A 21,057-nucleotide genomic window follows, 5' to 3' on the forward strand; every position below is an offset into this window, starting at 1 on the left:
CGCGGTGCTACGTGGCCGATCTGTCACTGCCACATGGCACACTGATGTGACCCACAACTTCCAACGCTGCACTCCCTGAGTGCCTGGGGCAATAAAATCTCTGTTAATCTCTCACAGTTCATGCCAATAGTATTCGTTTATCTTTTCTTTGATAGAACTTTTTATTTTAATCGATTTCGATTCGCGAAAGTACATATGCCTTGAAATCACGATGCCACCATGCAAAATGCTCACTTTTAAACCGGACGGTCCAGTTTTTTTCTGTTAGCAATTTAAAACTTTTCTTTTACGGGCGATATTTAAAGTAATATCAATATGCTCAAAAGACGAAAATGCAATCTTGTCATTCCAATACCCTTCAGCTTTTGCTGAATTGGAAAAAGTTGTTTGAAATTGCGCAACTCCCAGTTTTATTATATAAATTGAATTCTATCACCAAAAACTTTAATTGTTTTATACTGCTAAATTTTTATCAACCGCAAACTCAATACTACGATAAAATTCTCGGTTTGAATTTATGTATGTACGTACAGGATACGAATGAACTTCCCGTTGTGAATATTATACCCAGGGCCGCCGAGAGGAATTCCGAGCCCTGGAAAAATAATTCCATACCCTATGTCAAACGAAAAAAAATATCTTATAGATATATTTCTAATATTCGAAAAATCTATCATATATAACTATTAGAAAAACACATGTAATATGTTAAATGCTATTTTTTTTAAATAATCTAATAAGAAAGTATGATATAACAGGTACGATTTCACATGGACACAAAGCATGCGCGGATCGAAAAATAATAAACATTTAGCATTAAAGAAATGTATGTATTTTTATGTAGAATAAATAATATAAAATATTAATATCGATCAGTCGAACGTCCCAACACAGGGCCCCTCAAGTAGTCCGGGCCCTGAAACTTTAACCCCAGATTCCCCCCCCCCCCACCCCCCCCTTTCGGCGGCCCTCATTATTATACCTATAAAATCGATAATGAAATATATGTATGTACTGAGCTTGTTAGCAGTATTACTTACACATTTTTACAAAACGGAAAAATACCTACACCCACGAAATCATCGACTGCCTTGTCTAGATTCTAGAGTGTTTCAAAAATTGAAGGTCATTTGCTTTTGTTAAACGAATAAGTGAAATCTCCAATGCGTCGCTTCGCGTGTACAATGATTCCGATCATTCGACTTCTGGGCATTTTCCAATTCATTGGTCATCTTGGCACTAAAGTATACTGCTGGTTCTGGCAACACTCCCGAGTTTAAATGCACATACGTACATACATCGTTTATTCGATTGTTGTATCTAGATAATCGTAAAATTAATCGATCACAATTAAACTGATCATTTCAACAACAGTACGTAACTGTAATAAAAAGTATGCTGGTAGAGAAACAAATATCCGTGGTGATAATATATGTAAATGAAAGCATATCTTGAATTCATTTTAAATGTACGTTTCGTTTTTCAATTGTTTTATTTTTTAAATTATTAATATAAATACAATATATATAAGTCACTTGTTCTTTTTGTTAATGTTTAATTATCGTTGCGATCAAATTTGCGCACAAAATTTTCAAACAATGCCAGCTTCCAAATTTCAAATATTTTGTAAGTGTTCGAGGCTGGTGAATATTTATGTAATAAATTAATAAAAAAAATTGAAACAGACGCATATTTTATTAGAAAAATAGTGCAGCGCTGGTTGATTCAACTTAACCGTATTTCTGCCGGTAACCAAGGGGCTTTGAACTCAGAATTAATTAAATTCTCTTCGCGTTCTTCACCATTCGTTTTCAACGTATGGCTATATAGTATTATACTTCGAATGATGATAATGCAGTTGAAATTTATTATGCAATTCCGTATTAACGTATTAAAAATATCGTGCTATTGTCATTTGAGAATCATTGAAATTTTTACATACATTTTCGCATAAACTATTTATAACTACGAATTCTATAATACCTATTCATAACTAGAATTATTCATAACGTGTAGAGTGTTTAATGCGAGACTGACGATAAATAAGTCATTTCCAATCTGAAATATATGTATGTAAATATTGACTTGGAAAGTTAACTGGCGTGTTTTTTATTATCTTATAAAATATATCCAGTCTTAAAAGTTAAATTAATTCATCACTAAGTAACTTCTAAATAATAACATTGCATTTTCATGTTCGACAGTTTCAATCTCATATCCTGTCAAATTATATTAGTTAGCCGGGTCATTCTAGCTCTCTTCGCAAGTTAAATAATGCCAATACTTTTCTCTATTGTATATGTACATATATCTAATACCTGATGATGACAAATATTTTTAGAGGGCGGGTGTAAAATGAGATTTGGATTGATGCAACTATTTATTACCTAAATAATAGTTCTGAACAATTGTTCAGTGTACCCATTTCACTTTCGTTTGATCACATGTGCCCAGTGATCTGTAGATTATGAGATCTGAGGGTATTTTGATTTCGAATTAGGTCTTTGGATGTTAATTTTCAGCATGTATAATAATGTGTTTGCAATTTTCGTTTTTCAGTGGAGTCGCTGGTATACTGGCGATCTCCGGCGAAGTCAGGCATAGCACTAGGAGCAGGTTTGGTACTGCTCTTAGCGTTGGCCTGCTGCTCCTTGATAAGTGTGCTCGCGTACACATCACTCTTGGTACTCTCGGGTACAACTGCTTTTCGCGTATACAGCTGTGTACTTCAAGCTGTTCAAAAGACTTCCGATGGACATCCATTCAAGTGAGTATTTCTCCACCGTATATTATTAATATAAAATTCCTGAATTTTTGTTGTAATATAAAAAACTTTTCGAATTTAGGGACTTTTTGGAGACTGACTTGTCTGTATCCCAAGAGCGAGCTCAGGAGTTAGCCGTACTCGCGACTGCACACCTCAACGCTGCTGCTAATGAACTTCGCAGGTCAGTACATCTATTTTACTATCTTTGATTAAGATGTAACTTATTCTAACATTATGTATTTGAATTTTGCAGATTATTTTTGGTCGAAGATTTGGTTGATTCACTTAAATTTGGAGTTTCTTTATGGTGTCTCACTTATTTGGGAGCGTGGTTTAATGGCATGACACTTCTCATCATTGGTACTTATTATTTTACTGTCAATTATTATAAATAATTCTATTAGAAGAAATTTTGAATTTAACATTTTTTTATTGCAGGATATGTGGCACTTTTCACTCTTCCCAAGGTTTATGAGACCAATAAAGCTCAGATTGACGCTAATGTAGACTTAGTTAGTGCTAAGTTTCAAGAAATCACAAATAAGTAAGTTTATATACATAATTTATCGTTAAAAGTTAATTGAATTTAAGCAAATATAACATAGCTATTTTTGACAGTTTCAATAAAATTTCATATACAACAGCTTAATCCTAATTTAACTTACGAGATTGTTGAATTATTAAGGATATTAATGATTTTGTGAATTTCAGAGTAAAAGCTGCAATCCCAATTGGAAAGAAAGGTGAGAGTGAGAAGGACAAGTAAATAAATGTCCATTCCACGGGCTAATATATACAGCCTGCATACACTCCACTGACTGCTTTACATCTTCGAAAGTATATGAACAGTTTTCCAAGGTGTAATACCATCATGTGACGAATTAGATTGTTATTACATATTTTAAATAAAGTAAGACTCCACCTGTCTGTCATGTGTCATGTCCTTTGGATAATCGAATACTTATCATGACTAATGAAATCATGACCAATTTATATACATACATATACATATATATGTGAATTCAATTTGATAGACAGCTACAAGCGCCTCAATTTTTAATATGAAAATTTCCCCCAGATTTTGTGAACAGTCATTTTTAAAATTAAAAATAAATCTTTTTTTATAAGTCGTGATTTTTTTGCACATCATTTCTCATACACACATAATATGCAGTAGTGTAAGTACTTCACCGTAATATTAAATATTTATAATTTTATAAGTTAAACATAACGTATGATTTAAGATCCGTATTAATCAAAATGAATGTCACTTACATGTAGTGCTACACTCCTTCCGGCAAATTATCAAAACTGCTAATCATCTATTATACTCCATTCTACTCGGGTACAGTAATTTGCGATACAAAACATTCCCGCTTTTTATATGACACCCAAAATTTAAATGTTTGCAAGGAAAACACTATTCAAACATTATTCAGGTTTTAATACATTTGTATGGCATGTCACAATAAAAGTATCATATAATGTCTTACCCGTTGATGCTTTTTTTAAAAGCAATCATAGAATTTTAGGAATATGAAATAGTGTAAGATGAGTTACCAGTTTAACTCGTAACTTTCTACATCTGTAAGTAATTTCCTATTCTTTTGTGTAATTTATTTTGATAATCGTAATTTTGAACTTTTGTAAAGCTTTGAATGTGAGATGAACTATTGGAATGATATTGGATAGTGATATATCGCCTTTTTGTCAATAGACTCATTTATATGGTATACATTTTTTCTAGCTCATTGTTTGCAAAGCCAGAAATATACTGCCATTTTGTTTTCACAGAATTCTGTTTGAAAATTTGATTTTATTACATTTACTGAGATTATCTAATAATCCTTTAAGAGTTACTTATTCATAATAATGTAATTTTATCGTTTCAGACTTTTTTCTTAGTAGGCATTTAAAAAGCTTGATTAAAAACAAAAAATAAATTGATTGTGTGCAATACTTGTGAATTGTGAGATTAGTGGAAACTCGAAAGATAAAAGTACTAGTTAATATCTGTTTATTGTGAAGGATCAATTCAAATACTCACACAAAATACTTTCGTATAATTCTGATTTTATATGTTAACAACATGATCAGTAGTATATGTGTATATTTGTTTTATATTGTTAATAAATTTTATATTTATTACAAAGAAGAAACTTTTATGTATTCATTGAAACTTAACTAGCTAGCTATAAAATCAAGTACAGCTTAGTTTTGTTTTACTATAAAAAATACCACTTATTGATGGTAATATTTTAAAGAGTTATTTATATTTATTGTTTAGGTATACAATATTATGCTTAAATTATTCTCAGTATTTGCTTCTGGGATGTAAATATTATTGTGAAGTCTTCAGATTTTAGTGTTACAGTTAAAAGTTTTTTTTATCAAAATTATTTACTATTTTTCCTTATAGTATTTCGAAGCGTTAATTTTCATTACTTACAATATAATACTATGTATTACTTAATTGTGGTTTGCTTTGTATCACTTACAACTAAATAAATTTGTGATTATGCTTCATATTCCGACTGATATCTAATTTTAACTCCTTCCTTATTCCCGTTTTCAAAATTTTACTGATAGAACCATTTGCATGAATTTGTGTGTTACGTATATTAGAAAAAATCATGAATTTTCGCCAGGCACTCGGCACTAAATTATCCAAAATAAGCTTTAAACATTGAATCGTATTGATGTTTTATACCTTAGTTGAAAGAAATTATAATAATAATAAAAAAGTAACTAGCAGGCTAAAATTCCTCACATCATAAATTTCAAGTCGCCTTTTTTAATTTGCATACTAATCTTTAGTGTAATGATCTCAATTTAGATATTTTTTATAGAAAAATATGTCGATTTCAATATTTAAATTGTCATAAATTTTTTAAAATAGATTTATACACTTGCTTATATGCAATGTTACACCTGTATTATCCTATCCATAGTTAATTATCCTGCAAATACAACGGAAATAAAAGTAAATGGAAGCTGTAAATATGGAAAATATTTTTTGGCGATTTCATTAAAATTAAGATTATTGGGTATGTATGAAGGAGTCAGAATATGCAAATTTTGATTAACATTAATTTAACTGTACAATATCTATGTACATGCCTGATGAGAGGGATTTACCAGCCGATGCTAATAACCAGGACCCAGGTCATATTTTATATTTGAATTGTGGCTAATTTTTATGCTGAAAACTAATAATCAAGAAACCCGGAAAAAAGTTCGGATGTGACCAACCCACGACTTTATCTTTGTATGTCTTTAAGGAATATTAGAAATATAAACACCAAAATTTGATAATGAAACACACATACCGGTTAGGGTTTCTTAAAACCCGTCGATTCCGGGTCCAAAATCAAATTTATTAAAAACCGCCAAATTTAAAAGATTTATTATTACATAAAAAGTAATGTTATTTTATTTATAAAAAGTAATATTATTTAGTCAAGTTATTTTATTTATAAAAAGTAATATTATTTAGTAAAGTTATTTTATTTAATTACCCGGCGGGCTCAGGTCCAGGTCAAGTCGAGTCCAGAAACCGTAATACTGGCCATGAGAGCATTTTCGATACGAGTTTAAGCACTAATGTAAGGAAACTCACACAAGACAAAAGTTCTACTTCCGGTTGTCGGATTTTGTTCAAAATATTTTTTTCACTTAATATCAGTATAAATATTATAAGCATAAAATATTAAGAAGATAAAAATAATTTAAAAGGTCAAAATAAAATATTGAAATATGATATACGAATTCAAAGCAAAACCTTACCAACAAAGATAGTACACAAATAATACAAATATAAATTTTCAGCTTGATAAGCTCAGTACTGCGATAAAATTAGTGTGGTACCAACATGTTTTACTTTTCTTATACATACATAGAACGACATCCCACTATGGATGCGGTGCATCCGCTCTAAAATCGCCAGACAAATTGAACGACAGATTAACGGACGGCTGCTTTAAATGCAATTCTCGTCTTCTCGAATGATAGATTGCACATCAGATGACGGGTAACCTTTCGATGTGCACAGATGCAATTATTAAAATTGAGTTGGATCTTTCAGGCGAGTTTAATAAGGCAAGATTCGGAACTTATCGAATCTTGCCTTATTAAACTCGCCAAAAAGATCCAACTCAATTTTAATAATTGCATCTGTGCACATCGAAAGGTTACTCGTCATCTGATGTGCAATCTATCATTCGAGAAATCGAGAATTACGTTTAAAGCTGCCGTTCTGTTAATCTGGCGATTTTAGAGCGGATGCACCAAACCCCCCACTAATGGCCTATCAAATTTGATACAAGGATTAAGTATACTGGAATTTTTCGTGAAGAGCTCACATTTAAATGGCTGAAAAAGTACTGAAAGAAAAATCGTATCGATAAATAATTCAGTAAAAGATCGTATACAAAATAGAATATTTGATTACAGATTAGTAAAATTAAAAAGTATAAATCATACTGATATAATTTTTACTATTATATTTTAGTTAGTAAGATATCAATTTGGTACCTGTTATAATATAATATTTTTGAATTTGTCGTTAATATCAAATTTTGACTCAATATCATAGAAATCGTTATTAGAAATGAGATTTTAAATCACAATAAGGGCGAAAACACACAGAGTGGTACGTGTTTTTTTTAGACACTTTAAACATGCGAAAAAACCGCAGCACCCCCAGCCCATATGTATAGTACACATTTCCAAAAATCACCCCCTGGAGTGCTTTCGGTGATATTTTACCCTTGTATTTATCCTTGCTTGACAGTGATCGATAACGGTGAATCCCATATTTGAAGAAATGTTGGAGAAACATGCACTCTGCACGTGCAACTACACCCAAATTCGGTTTGAGGAGCACCCACTGTCACAGCGTGGAGCCAAGCATTCAGTGTGTTTTCGCCTTAAGACTTTTTAATTAAACTTTGTACAATACATTCACTCGAACATCCTACGTGCATAGCAAATTATGCACCTAGGAACATGTGGGACTAGAATTGCAGTTATTGCTAATTCAAACTAAAATTGTTCACAAGTGTGCTCTTGACGTCGGGCCTACTCTATTACAAAAACCGTGGTTAAGGATTTTGTAAGGAGTGTGGCGGCTCGCTTATACGACATGGTCGAGTTTGGTTGCCTTCCTGTGAGTGGGGACCAACCCGGCTCGGTTCGGAGAGCCACTACTCACTCTGTCTTCAGCTGTCATATAATAAACACGTGCATTAACATGTCAGTCGTCTCATTCGTTCATCCTCCATACTGGTGACCCCCGACATCGAGCCACGCAGCCTCGATCAATTTCAACATGCCGCTCATCCCTGCCTCGCCGAGCCAGGCGGGAAAGCTACCCGCCGCGCCCCCATCGCCATCAACACAGCACGCCGCGGCCCGCGGGTGACAATAAACGAGCAGACACTATCGACATGAGTCCAGCCAAAACGTCGATGACAGGTGCAAAAAAATGGGGGAGCGAATGAGACGACGATCTTGACAGCTGGATGTGGAGTCATGCGCGATCCACTACACATAGAACGGTCATCCAGCACCACAAGACATACACCACCTCAGCACCATCATCATCATCATCATCAAGGCCCCGTCCGTCCCCACGAGCGTCGTCACGCCGAGACGGGCGGTAGCGCTACAACACCTCCACGAGCCACAACGACTCACAGTCCAGCTCGGAGTATCATCAACCACATCGATGCCCCTGCCGCCCCCGCCGCCCCACCAACCGACATCAGCCTCGGAAGAGCGGCGCCGCCGCAGCATCGCATCGCATCGGCACGACCATCGGACCACCCACCGTCCTGCTTGCGACGTCACCGCCCTCGAATCTACCGACCATTCAGGGCGGTACACCTATGTACACAGCGGATGACCCACGTCAACAATTTTTTTTCTCCCCACGTAATAATTTTTTTCTCTTTGTGTAACAATAATTTTTTTCTTTTGTAAAATTTGTTTCTTTGTAATTTTGGTATCGCTGATGCTGGGGGGGGAGTGATGTGGCGGCTCGCTTATACGACATGGTCGAGTTTGGTTGCCTTCCTGTGAGTGGGGACCAACCCGGCTCGGTTCGGAGAGCCACTACTCACTCTGTCTTCAGCTGTCATATAATAAACACGTGCATTAACATGCCAGTCGTCTCATTCGTTCATCCTCCATAGGAGTTACAAAATCTTGTGGATTCAGCATTGCCAACCAGAGAAATGTTATTATGGAGGATGAACGAATGAGACGACTGGCATGTTAATGCACGTGTTTATTATATGACAGCTGAAGACAGAGTGAGTAGTAGCTCTCCGAACCCAGCCGAGTTGGTTCCCACTCGCAGGAAGGCAACCAAACTCGACCATGTCGTATAAGCGAGCCGCCACATTATAATAATAGAAGCGCCCTTTCGAATACATTTCTTGTTTCAATAACACGCGTACCGTTTCCATAACTACGCGATATTGTACGCGTATGCGTATGCTATTGCCGAATGCTAATTGTCGCCATGACGCTTTCACGAAAACTTTCATATACGATGTTAATTGAATAATATGTTACTCAAATGATCAATTTACTTATAGTAAGAAAAGGTTAGTAAAAATGTATCCCATGTTGTTTATTGTGTGTTTTTGAATGCATCGTGCAATTTTCAACGATGCAGTTGCCCATTGCCCTTGCCCAGAGAAGTTTTTATCGGACATACGTCGACCACCAAGCATCAAATACGACTGATGCTAAAATTATTTATGAATGTCTGGACAATCGTCACTTGAAAACAATATAACGCCTAAAGCCACTTTTATTATTATAAAATTTCTCTGTTACCAACACAGTCGTCTCACTCACCCTACCCCCATAACTGGCGACCCTAAATATAAATACGCTTACGACGAGTCGACGAATTAATTTTAATTTTTTCCATCTTTCGACTTTCCGTCAAGTCACTTTCCTTGCAGTTACCCAGATTCCGACACGCCTCTGCTATTACTGATGCTGAGTCCAACCACAACAATACAACGAATAAAAAATGGGGGAGTGAGTGAGATGGCGACCTTGACGACTGGGGACAAAGTCATGCACCATCATCCAGCTACAACAAGAATTTCCAACGAGTGCACGACAACCCACTGTCCAGCTCATGTCACCACCACCACCCTCATCTACCATTAATCAATGCCCACGCCGTCCCACCAGCCGATATCACGCTGGAACAATCTACGCACGTTGCCGTTGCTTACGCCGTCTTGCCTCACGCTTTGAAAACTGACCAAATATTTCGTAGAATATGCTTTTTTTCTACGAGATTTTTATTATTTGACCAATATTTGGGCAGTTTTCTGTATGGCAATTTTCCTGTGCGACAGGAGATCCGTGCGAGCGATTTTCATGTGAGCAGTTATCCTGTTCGCGATTCACATTGAGAAGTTAATCACCGAACCACTTTTTACAGATCAAGAAACATAAACATAACCATTATAAACTTTTTTTTACATTTTCGTAGACGACATATATGGTCAAACGTTGCATATAACATTGCAAACATTTTTTTTAAATTATATTATTTGATCAATAAACATTTTTTTATACCGTACGAATATTTTTGTAGATTAATCATCCACAGAGACAACTATTGAGAAAAATTTTTGCAGCATTTTTGTATACAATCGGCGAACCATGAGACACTGAACAATTCAAGGTTTGCTATAGAAATTGGGGAGGGAATTAAAAGGAACCGTTTCAATGAAAATCAGAAAAATTGGCAAATTCTGATAAGAAACCTTGACAAACCAAGCTCTGGCCAGCAAAGGAACTCTAGTGGGAATCGAACCCGTGTCACCCTGCACGAAATGATTCGGTGATCATTGATCACAAATCGCTCCCCCAAAAGTCAATAAAATCTCTATAACGGAACATCTGGCAGCCGAAAGGCCCATCATATTAACGATAATTATCATACTAACGAAAACTCGAGTGCCAAATATTCCGCATTCGCGGTTTTCATAGGAAAAATTGTCTTTGTGACCATCGCAATGTGACTAATAATCTATTTACCGCATGAAATATACGATGCTAACGACTAGGCCACGCTGCTGCTTATTTCTTATGAAATTGCGCCATTCGAAAGGGTAAACGGACTACTAGTCATATGTGAACCAGTCACAGGACAACCGGTCGCTCTAGATCGGTCACACGTGATCACCCGTCACACTAAAACTGGTAACAACCTAAAATTGGTCACACCCTAAAATCGGTCACGAGAAAACTGGTTGACCGATCATTTTGGTTTAATAACTGATTATTTAGAATACTCACTGATAATTTCGAAATATTTACTGACAATTTAGCTATTTTGGTTGATCAAAAGCTGAATAAATACACGCCTTTTATATATTGGTATTTGTAAAATTTCAGTCAGTTTTCAAATAAATCAGTTTTCTCGTGACCGATTTTAGGGTGTGACCAGTTTTAGGGTGTGACCAGTTTTCTCGTGACCAGTTTTAGTGTGACGGGTGATCACGTGTGACCGATCTAGAGTGACCGGTTGTCCTGTGACTGGTTCACATTTGACTAGTAATCACCGAACCATTCGAAAGTACCCGTGTGAAAACTTTTTTCGTATTAACGGGGTTTTATTACGTAACTTTCGTAAAAGTACATATTCGAATACGATGCGATTTTCTCGGAAATATTCAACTCCATTCGTTAATTATTTTCGCGATAAACAAGTGGCCGAGTGGTCTCAAGTAGGCCGTCAACCCTCATCGCAAAGAATTGTTCCAGTGATCGCGCTGGTGCGAAGCGAGTAATTTTAGACCGTACTGGCGCGAATTGAAAAAGAGAAAAAAGCGAGGCGGTGGTGGTGGCGGTGGCGCATGCGCAGAGCCGCTGTCGGAGCGACCTTCCGCAAGGTGACCTGCCGTCAGCTGTGGTAGAAACGAGCAGCAGTCAGTCGCCGGCAATCGGCGGCGCGGGTAGACGTAGGGTTTATTATCGCGCGACAAGATGGCGGGCGTGCAGAGTGACCACGACAAGCGCAAGCAGATCAGCGTGCGCGGCATCGTGGCCGTCGAGAGCGTCGTGGAAGTGAAGAAGTCGTTCAACCGACACGTGCACTACACCCTGGTGAAGGACCGCAACGTGGCCACTCCTCGCGACTACTACTTCGCGCTCGCCCACACCGTCAAGGACCACCTCGTCTCCCGATGGATCCGCACCCAGCAGTACTACTACGAGAAGGACCCCAAGGTACTCTTCCCTCTCTTCTCTTCCCTTCACACTTGCCGAAACTTTCTTCCCACTTGCCAACGTAAACATCTCTCGTAACTCCTACCTCTATTTTCAATCTACAATGTACCTATATACATATGTATTCGAGATATATTATAACCCGCCTCCTATCTCTGTACGCTACATTATCGTTAAAAACATATCTATGAAAGTTTTTAAACTCTCACAATATATGTTTTTTGTTGTTTGATGACTAAATACATCACAATTATTGGATCATAATAGTTGACCTAATCAAACAACTTTAATGGGATCGTTTTGTGTTCACAATGGCAATCACTATCAATACTAATCGATACTCGGTTCTGAAATCGAAATCAAATCAAATTATCACCCCTGTTTTATTTTATTTGAGTTGGCACACGAGTTACAAATCTATAAAACAATTTAGTTGCTTCATTTCATCCTAGTCGAACGCCATTTTGAGGCGCCATTTTGAATTCGTAGTCCCAAATTATCCCCGCGCGTTGTGTTGAAAGGATTTACATATGCACTCGCGATAAAATTCTTCAAAATATGGTGTGAAGCTTTCACACCATATTTTGTTGTGTGCTTTCACGATTTACTGGTGATTTTAATTTCAAATATAAAACAATAACATGTAATTAAAATGGCGCTTTGTATACACATTATATATTATTCTATGTATTGAATTCTTGGATGAGATGTTAGATTGAAAGTTTGATATTTTATATGATAATAAGTACTGAATTAATTCTAATTTATATGTATACATAGATACATTTTTTTTATTGTTTAGTAAATGCAGTCAATATGTATGTTAATATACATATAATGTAATTCCTCAAATTTAATGCAAAATAGTAGTTATCAATCTTGTACACAAACAAAGTTGTAAATTAAATATTAACTGAAGTCGCCAGTAAAATCCATTACGCAAAAATTAGATAGAAACTTACAAATAAACTAACGTAACTCTGAAAGTGTATGCAGAGTTTCAACATATGCATACAAATCGTATTTTAAAATATTTATATTAGTTAAATGAAAGCAAATTTTAACTGCGAATAATTTAATGTATTATTCAAGTTACGAGAGCACAGTTAATATTTTGCAAGATCTTCAATTAGACGGCTTGGACATAATAATTTATGCCCTTGAACTGTCGACCTCTAACAAGATCGACTGCAGACACATTTTAGGTAACTGACCTTTCGAATCTATGAAAATACAGTGTAGTATATACATATGTACATATATAAATTGTATAAAAATTATATACATATTTAATTGTAAACTATAAATAATTTGATCAATTTGCCCTAATATGAAAAAGTTGGTAATGAGTTCATCAAAATTCGTCAATTAACGATAGTGAAATATTCTTATGTATATATCTATTATATAATAATGTATGTTTGTGTGTACAAATTGATCGATTAATTTAACTTAATTGCACGATAACTCTATAGAGTTATGGATAGATTAATTTTATCGTTATATTCATACTGATTGTGCAATCCATTTAACTTAAATGCCCAATATTCGAAACACAACAATATTTTTTCAATCGGAAAAGTAATAAGAATGACCTTGCTTGTAGTACGTGTAGAGATTGATACCAATTGTATATTACACCCAAAGTCCTTTTAACCTTCAAGTATAAACGTATTTTGTGCATGCACAAAAGAACAACAGCTCCTGAATAAAGACTGAAATTTAATATTTTCACAATGGTAACTGAGAACATCATTGTTTGAAGTCACCGAAGAATTTTAAAACCTGGTATTCACCAAAACATCAATTTTTCTATATATGTACTGTCATTTATATATTCTTATTTAATTACGTTTCGAATACACTCATACATATATTGAAATTACATCATATTGTATTTGGAATATTATTGTACGTACGACAAATTTCCTCCGTTGCAAATTTGGAAAACGGCCAAAATTCTAGTGAAAACAGAATTTTGAAAATCACTTCAAATATTAACGTAACACGCACTATCTCATCTATAAAAATAAAATAATTTCCATTTTGCAAAACATTTGATAACTTTTTTTCACAATTTTCCTAAATGTATAAGATTGTATAGAATATCGGTTTATTTATTAAGTTGTGTTAATGGTGAATTGCACGTTATCAAGATTAAAATATCGTTTAGATAGTGTATGTATTCAAAATCGTTATATAATATTCGGTGATCGCATGGGATTTTTTATTAAATTGTCATACAGGTTTATACAGTCCGGCCTGTACAGTACATATATATGTATATATCATTCGTGGTCCAGTTTGATTTGCAGCGCCCCCATTTTATTTAAATAAAAAAAAATTATAAAAGGTTCACGTTGAAAAACATATAACTACATTTTCAAAAACGAACATGTTATGGTAGAACATATATATATATATATATATATATATATATATATATATATATATATATATATATATATATATATTTAAAAAAATATACTTACCTATGTACATATATAAAATTAATCTTACTGCCCTTCATTAGTTTTATTTATTTTTTAATTTAATCTTTTATAATACTATATAATAGAGTAGTTGATATTTGACAGTAAACTTCCTGCGTTCCTCGTAAATTATACTATTTAATAGTCAGTATTGTTACTTCAAGTAGGATATAAAATCATCATATGTATAAAATATCGTTATTCTGTGTGTATGTCTGCGATAACGCTCGCCGTACTATAATAGTCGCTTCGATTCGACATACATACATATGTACGTCACAGCTAAAACAATGCCAACAATACGTACGAATATAATAACAAAAGAAAAAACTTCTATATTTTATTTGGTTCGGTGATTATTATTGGTCACAAAGCGCTCGCCCAAAAGTCACTAAAATCTCTATAACGAAACATCTGGCAGTCAAAAAGTCCATCATACTGACGAGAACTTGAGTGCCAAATATTCCGTATTCGCGATTTTTATGGAAAAAATTGTCTTTTGGGCGATCGCAATATGCGTAATAATCCAATTACCATTTTATTTATTTACAATTTCGCCATAGTGGCATTACAGATTAGCTTCAAGTCGCCACTATATACTGTTTGCTACCAATGTTTCCTCTAGGCTACCAGACTGCCATCTATTGAAAATTTGTTTAATTAATTTTTATATTGTTTATACATATGTATATACATAGGTAGGTAGGTAGGTAGGTAGTTTTTACCATTTTTTTTTTCATATATTAAACAATTAAATATATTTAAAAGGTATTTGAAAAAAAGTCGACCGCGTGCGGATCGAACAGAGGACCAACACATTTCTTTTCATTTTTTTTATTTAATAACTAAATATCCCATCACTTTTATTTAAATATCTTTGAATTTATAAAATACTAGTATTTTATAAATTCAAAGATGATCACACATCTTTTTTTCAATTTTATATCCTTTGTAATGGTAACGGTAAAATATTCTTGGTAATGGCTGCCTGGTGAGCTTCCCCCTAGAATCGGACCTGGGCTTATATGCAACCGAACTCGTTTAAATTTGGGACATCAAAATCTACCATTGCCAAAATCGACTAACTATACATTGGGTAATTCTTACCAGGTGTCACTAGCATAAATTACATTATGCTGCGCATAATACAAATTGTATTTGTATGAATTATATTATTTTTCAGCATATTATATAATTTTAATATGTTAAAGTTCACAACGCTTAGATAACTATTAAAAGAATATATGTTTTAACTAAACGCGTGATACTGTCGTGCAAACCCGTAGTTATTGATGAGTGACCTCAAAACATTCTGGTACTATCTATGTATCTAGTTTACACTTTTTTATTATTTAAACGTTTTTATTATATACATTAATAATATACATTCATTTGATCAAATGCAATAATGTTGAATGAAATTCTTTTGTATATATGTAGGTCACTTAATTTTTGCACTTTGATAAATTATACTTGCTTATATGTTTCACGCAAATAAATATAATCATTTGACCTGTATTAATTATGAAAACAATACTAATATTTTCTTTTATCTTCAACTATTAATATTTGTTATGTTTGTGTCATGGTGATTATTCTTGTTTGTTTCCAATGGATATCTTTCCTATTAATTATGTTTATAATTTATAGTTGCTTCTGTTTTGTTTTTGTCATAATTAGCGCGTCTACTACTTATCCTTGGAATATTATATGGGTCGCTCACTGCAAAACACCATGGTGAATTTGGGTATTCAAGGATCGTGCGATGAAGCTCTGTACCAACTGGGGCTTGATATTGAAGAGTTGGAATCGTTGGAAGAGGATGCCGGTCTTGGAAATGGAGGTCTGGGACGTTTGGCCGCTTGTTTCTTGGACTCCATGGCTACTTTGGGCCTGGCAGCTTACGGTTATGGTACGAGTTAATTTTATTTACATCGTTGATGCATTGCATAAGTTTTGTATTAACTGTTGTTCGGTGAATTTCTATAGAAACTTTGTAATAGTCGAAATGACCTTAACTTTCTTAGAGGTCACGCGTTCGTTGTCGTTGCTTCCAATAGAATTAAAAGAAAATGTATGTAAGATAGTTTTCAATATAATTTGAATTTGTGCCAATGTAGTTTTTATTATTGTATGCATGTATTAACTGAATAAAATATGATGGCATATTGCAGTAAATAACTTTTAGATAAATAATTACACCATTTCGTTGCATTTGCATCTAATAATTTAGCTTTAATATCATTAAATTGTTTTTAATGTATTTCTGATCATCGTAGGTATAAGGTATGAATATGGTATATTTGCTCAAAAGATTAAAAATGGAGAGCAAATTGAAGAACCGGATGATTGGTTGAGATACGGAAATCCATGGGAAAAAGCTCGTCCTGAATTCATGTTGCCAGTCAACTTCTATGGACGAGTTGAAGATACACCTGAAGGAAGGCGGAAGTGGGTTGACACACAGGTGTGTTGTGATTTCTTATAAATCTTAACAGTTATATATATTTTCATTATAAAATATAATATACAAAATTTATTATACAGGTAGTTTTTGCAATGCCATATGACAACCCGATTCCAGGATTCAGAAATAACGTTGTCAATACTCTTCGCTTGTGGTCTGCAAAAAGTCCGGTTGATTTTAATCTGAAATTCTGTAAGTTATTCAATTTATATATTGAAAATTATGCGATGTCAAATGTGAGAAATATTTTAAATGCAACTTTATAATGTGTTTTTAGTCAATGATGGTGATTATATTCAAGCGGTTTTGGATCGTAATCAAGCTGAGAATATTTCTCGAGTTTTGTATCCCAACGATAATTTCTTTGAAGGAAAAGAACTTAGACTAAAACAGGAATATTTTATGGTAGCTGCTACACTTCAGGTGAATTTAAATAACACTTGCACTGTACTGATACATTTATAGTATCGTTTTCAAAACTGAATATATTTTTTTAGGATATCATTCGACGATTTAAGTCAGCTAAGTTTGGCTCTCGCGAAGCAGTCCGAACATCTTTCAAAAGTTTCCCAGACAAAGTAGCCATCCAACTCAATGACACTCATCCATCTCTAGCAGTCCCTGAACTTATGCGTGTTCTGCTAGACGTTGAAGGCTTGCCGTGGGATGAGGCTTGGGACGTTACGGTTCGCACTTGTGCATATACAAATCACACTGTCTTACCGGAGGCTTTGGAAAGGTGGCCAGTTTCAATGCTTGAAAGCATTTTGCCTAGGCATATGGAGATTATTTATCGCATCAATCATACACATCTCGAACAGGTAACTTTTAGACATATTTTTGTTTAATTAATTTAATATAATGTATCTTTACTATGATGAATTGTGTCTCAGGTGGCTAAAAGGTGGCCTGACGATATGGACCGCATGCGCCGTATGAGTTTGATTGAAGAAGATGGAGAAAAACGAGTAAATATGGCACATCTTAGTGTTGTCGGATCTCATGCTGTCAACGGCGTTGCTCGCATTCATTCTGAGATCATAAAATCTGATCTATTCCACGATTTCTATGTAATGAATCCAGAAAAGTTCCAAAACAAGACAAATGGAATTACACCTCGTCGCTGGTTGTTGTTGTGTAATCCTGGTCTTTCTGATCTTATATGTGAAAAGATCGGGGAAGAATGGGCTGTACATCTAGATCAATTGGCAAAACTGAAAACATGGGCAAAAGATCCAAACTTCCAAAGGTCGGTTATGAAAGTAAAACAAGAGAATAAGTTGCGTTTAGCTGAAATGTTAGAATCCGAGTACGGGGTTCGCGTTAACCCTGCATCCATGTTCGATATTCAGGTGAAACGAATTCACGAATACAAAAGACAATTGCTTAATTGCTTGCACATCATAACTTTATATAATAGAATCAAAAAAGACCCATCAGCTCCATTCACTCCACGCACAATCATGATCGGTGGCAAAGCTGCACCGGGCTATCACACTGCTAAACAAATCATTCGTCTGATTTGTTACGTGGGTCGGATTATCAATTCAGATCCTGTTGTTGGTGATCGTTTGAAGGTTATATATTTGGAGAACTATCGTGTAACTTTGGCTGAAAAGATCATGCCAGCTGCTGATTTGTCTGAACAAATATCAACTGCTGGTACTGAAGCTTCAGGCACAGGTAGATACGACTATAAATTATTTAAGAATATACATTTAGATTGTTTAATAAATGATTTATATCTTTTTTTTTTAAGGAAACATGAAGTTCATGTTGAACGGAGCTCTCACCATTGGTACTCTTGACGGTGCTAATGTGGAGATGGCAGAAGAAATGGGAAATGAGAATATGTTCATATTCGGTATGACGGTGGAAGAAGTTGAAGCATTGAAAAAGAAGGGATACAATGCATATGACTACTATAACAATAATGCAGAGATTCGTCAATGCTTAGATCAAATTTCAAGTGGCTATTTCAGCCCTGGTAATCCAGATCAATTCAAAGATTTGACTGACATTCTTCTGAAATATGATCGTTTCTTCTCGTTGGCTGATTTTGATGCTTATATCAAAATGCAGGATCATGTTAGCGAAATTTATCAGGTCAGTCAATATTCCATTTGTAGCTTTTATCCATGAAAAATATGAAAACAAATTTATTTTTTTTTCTTTTGCAGAATTCATCAAAATGGGCCGAGATGTGTATTTACAATATTGCTTCATCTGGTAAATTCTCCAGCGATCGGACCATTTGTGACTATGCACATGATATATGGGATGTCAAACCCTCATGGGAGAAATTGCCCGCTCCTCACGAAACTGTTTCTTAAATTATTGCATTGTCATTTGTATGTTCGCCTATTTCCGTTTGATTGAAACTAATTTTCTGTATTTTCAAAAAATATATCACTTACATCTTATAGTAAAATTTTGCTATTTTACCTATTCAACGTAAAATTATCTGTTTACACACTAATAAAAACATCGTGTAAAATATTTATTTTTATCTTGTAGTCTGTGATAAAATCTGAATCAAATTATAATATTTTATAGTTTTCCACAATACGGAAGTAAAATCTGTTATGATAATTACTCTTATATATGACAGCTTTTCGATTACAGATCAATTTAAAATACCTATTGTGATGATATGTAATAGTGTTTATATATTTGTCAATCAAGGGTTGAACCCGATAACACCATAGATATTTTTCAAACATGATAAGGATTTTACAAACATAAATATTATAATTATACATGTCAAATATGGTATGAATGGCTTATAAACGCAAAACTAAGTTTTATACAAGAACATTTTTTTATATAAAAATGTTTGTTGTTTACATGTGCCATAATATATTATATATTCTATTGAGAGGAAAATAATACATTTAAAATGTGTATTTTGTGTATGATGAAAATAGTACTTTAATTTCGTATGACATGCATATGTATATGACTTAGGTGATTATTTAATATATTTTCGAATATGTAAAAGAATTTTATATTTTCCTATTTTAAATAAATAGGATAAATTATTGAAAGGCTTTGGTCACATGCTGAATTGGAATTTACCCATTCAATAAGCATATTTATTGTCATTTGTTACCATTGTATACAGCGATATATTAACACTTAAATGTTAAGTTTTTTTTATATATACATGTATGTATTGTCAAAATATATTCAAATATACATCTTTTAAAATGAAACAATCTTCTAATTTTGTATATATAATATTATGTGAGCTCCCATTCCTCCGACTTCATCTTATATACAAACAGTCAATTTAATAAGTCACAAGCCATATTAGAATATCAGCGGTGATAAAATATAACATGTAAATAAGTAATATAATATAGATTGCGATTGAGATTTACTTTTAATATAGCCGTAGCACACTTCCGACTTATTGAAATAGAAGACGACCAAGAAGCTTTAGATAAATGATTTTTCGGTTAAATTAATTTTTTAATTTTACATCTGGGTAAGTGTTAAAAACTAATTGACATGTAAATTATTTCCTGTTAATTTGATCCCATCAGATCAAGAATGTGCTGAATTCAAAATTCATTAAATGTATGAAAATTTTATTTAAATACTTCATAAATATAATAATAAAAAAGCTTAAATGCATAATTCTTTTATAAAACATTTTGGGCGAGATCATTACAAATATATTATTTTTAAATTTTTCGGATATATATGTATGTATATAATATTTAAAATGAGTAATCCCCAATTCCACCATGGAAAAGAGGTGAAATTTTTTGAATACATTTTTATTCGACCTATTATATGTACATATATATGTAAATAAGTTATTTAAAATAACTTAATAAATAATTTTCGATTTTAACAAGGAATTTTTTGTAGTATTGTCAAATATGGTCTGTTATGGAAATATTATACATATGTATACCTACGAGCATGTAAGTCGGAAATAGCAAACTAATTTCATTTTTCCATGCCAGATTTCAGAATCTTAGTTCTGCATAAAAGTCTATACGATAAATATTTTGATAAACGCAGCTTCATAAACCTTTTTTGTACTAATAATG

The 21,057-nt window shown here is 33.8% G+C and overlaps 2 protein-coding genes across 6 annotated transcripts in view; both read left to right on the forward strand.

The window, feature by feature from the left end:
- Positions 1–5,304, forward strand: part of Rtnl1 (reticulon) — a 30,567-nt gene extending 25,263 nt beyond the window's left edge. For 4 of the 5 annotated variants that reach the window (XM_077427763.1, XM_077427764.1, XM_077427766.1 and 1 more), the window contains 5 exons: positions 2,560–2,767; positions 2,847–2,948; positions 3,021–3,127; positions 3,206–3,311; positions 3,479–5,303. In XM_077427763.1, coding sequence (XP_077283889.1) covers positions 2,560–2,767; positions 2,847–2,948; positions 3,021–3,127; positions 3,206–3,311; positions 3,479–3,533 — 578 coding nt within the window. In that variant the 3' untranslated portion in view covers positions 3,534–5,303. Of the gene's footprint in view, positions 1–2,559; positions 2,768–2,846; positions 2,949–3,020; positions 3,128–3,205; positions 3,312–3,478 lie in introns of all 5 variants that reach the window. The other variant, XM_077427765.1, reaches the window with a different exon arrangement.
- Positions 5,305–11,567: 6,263 nt separating this feature from the next.
- Glyp (glycogen phosphorylase) lies at positions 11,568–20,367 on the forward strand. Its single transcript, XM_077446488.1, has 9 exons — positions 11,568–12,034; positions 16,207–16,438; positions 16,806–16,993; positions 17,074–17,185; positions 17,271–17,416; positions 17,491–17,814; positions 17,887–18,676; positions 18,753–19,099; positions 19,174–20,367. The coding sequence occupies exons 1-9, from the start codon at positions 11,792–11,794 to the stop codon at positions 19,324–19,326; spliced, it is 2,535 nt and encodes an 844-aa protein (XP_077302614.1). The 5' UTR covers positions 11,568–11,791; the 3' UTR covers positions 19,327–20,367.
- The last annotated feature ends 690 nt before the right edge of the window (positions 20,368–21,057 follow it).

This window comes from Arctopsyche grandis, chromosome 3 (assembly GCF_051622035.1).
Source record: "Arctopsyche grandis isolate Sample6627 chromosome 3, ASM5162203v2, whole genome shotgun sequence".
Classification (NCBI taxonomy): domain Eukaryota; kingdom Metazoa; phylum Arthropoda; class Insecta; order Trichoptera; family Hydropsychidae; genus Arctopsyche; species Arctopsyche grandis.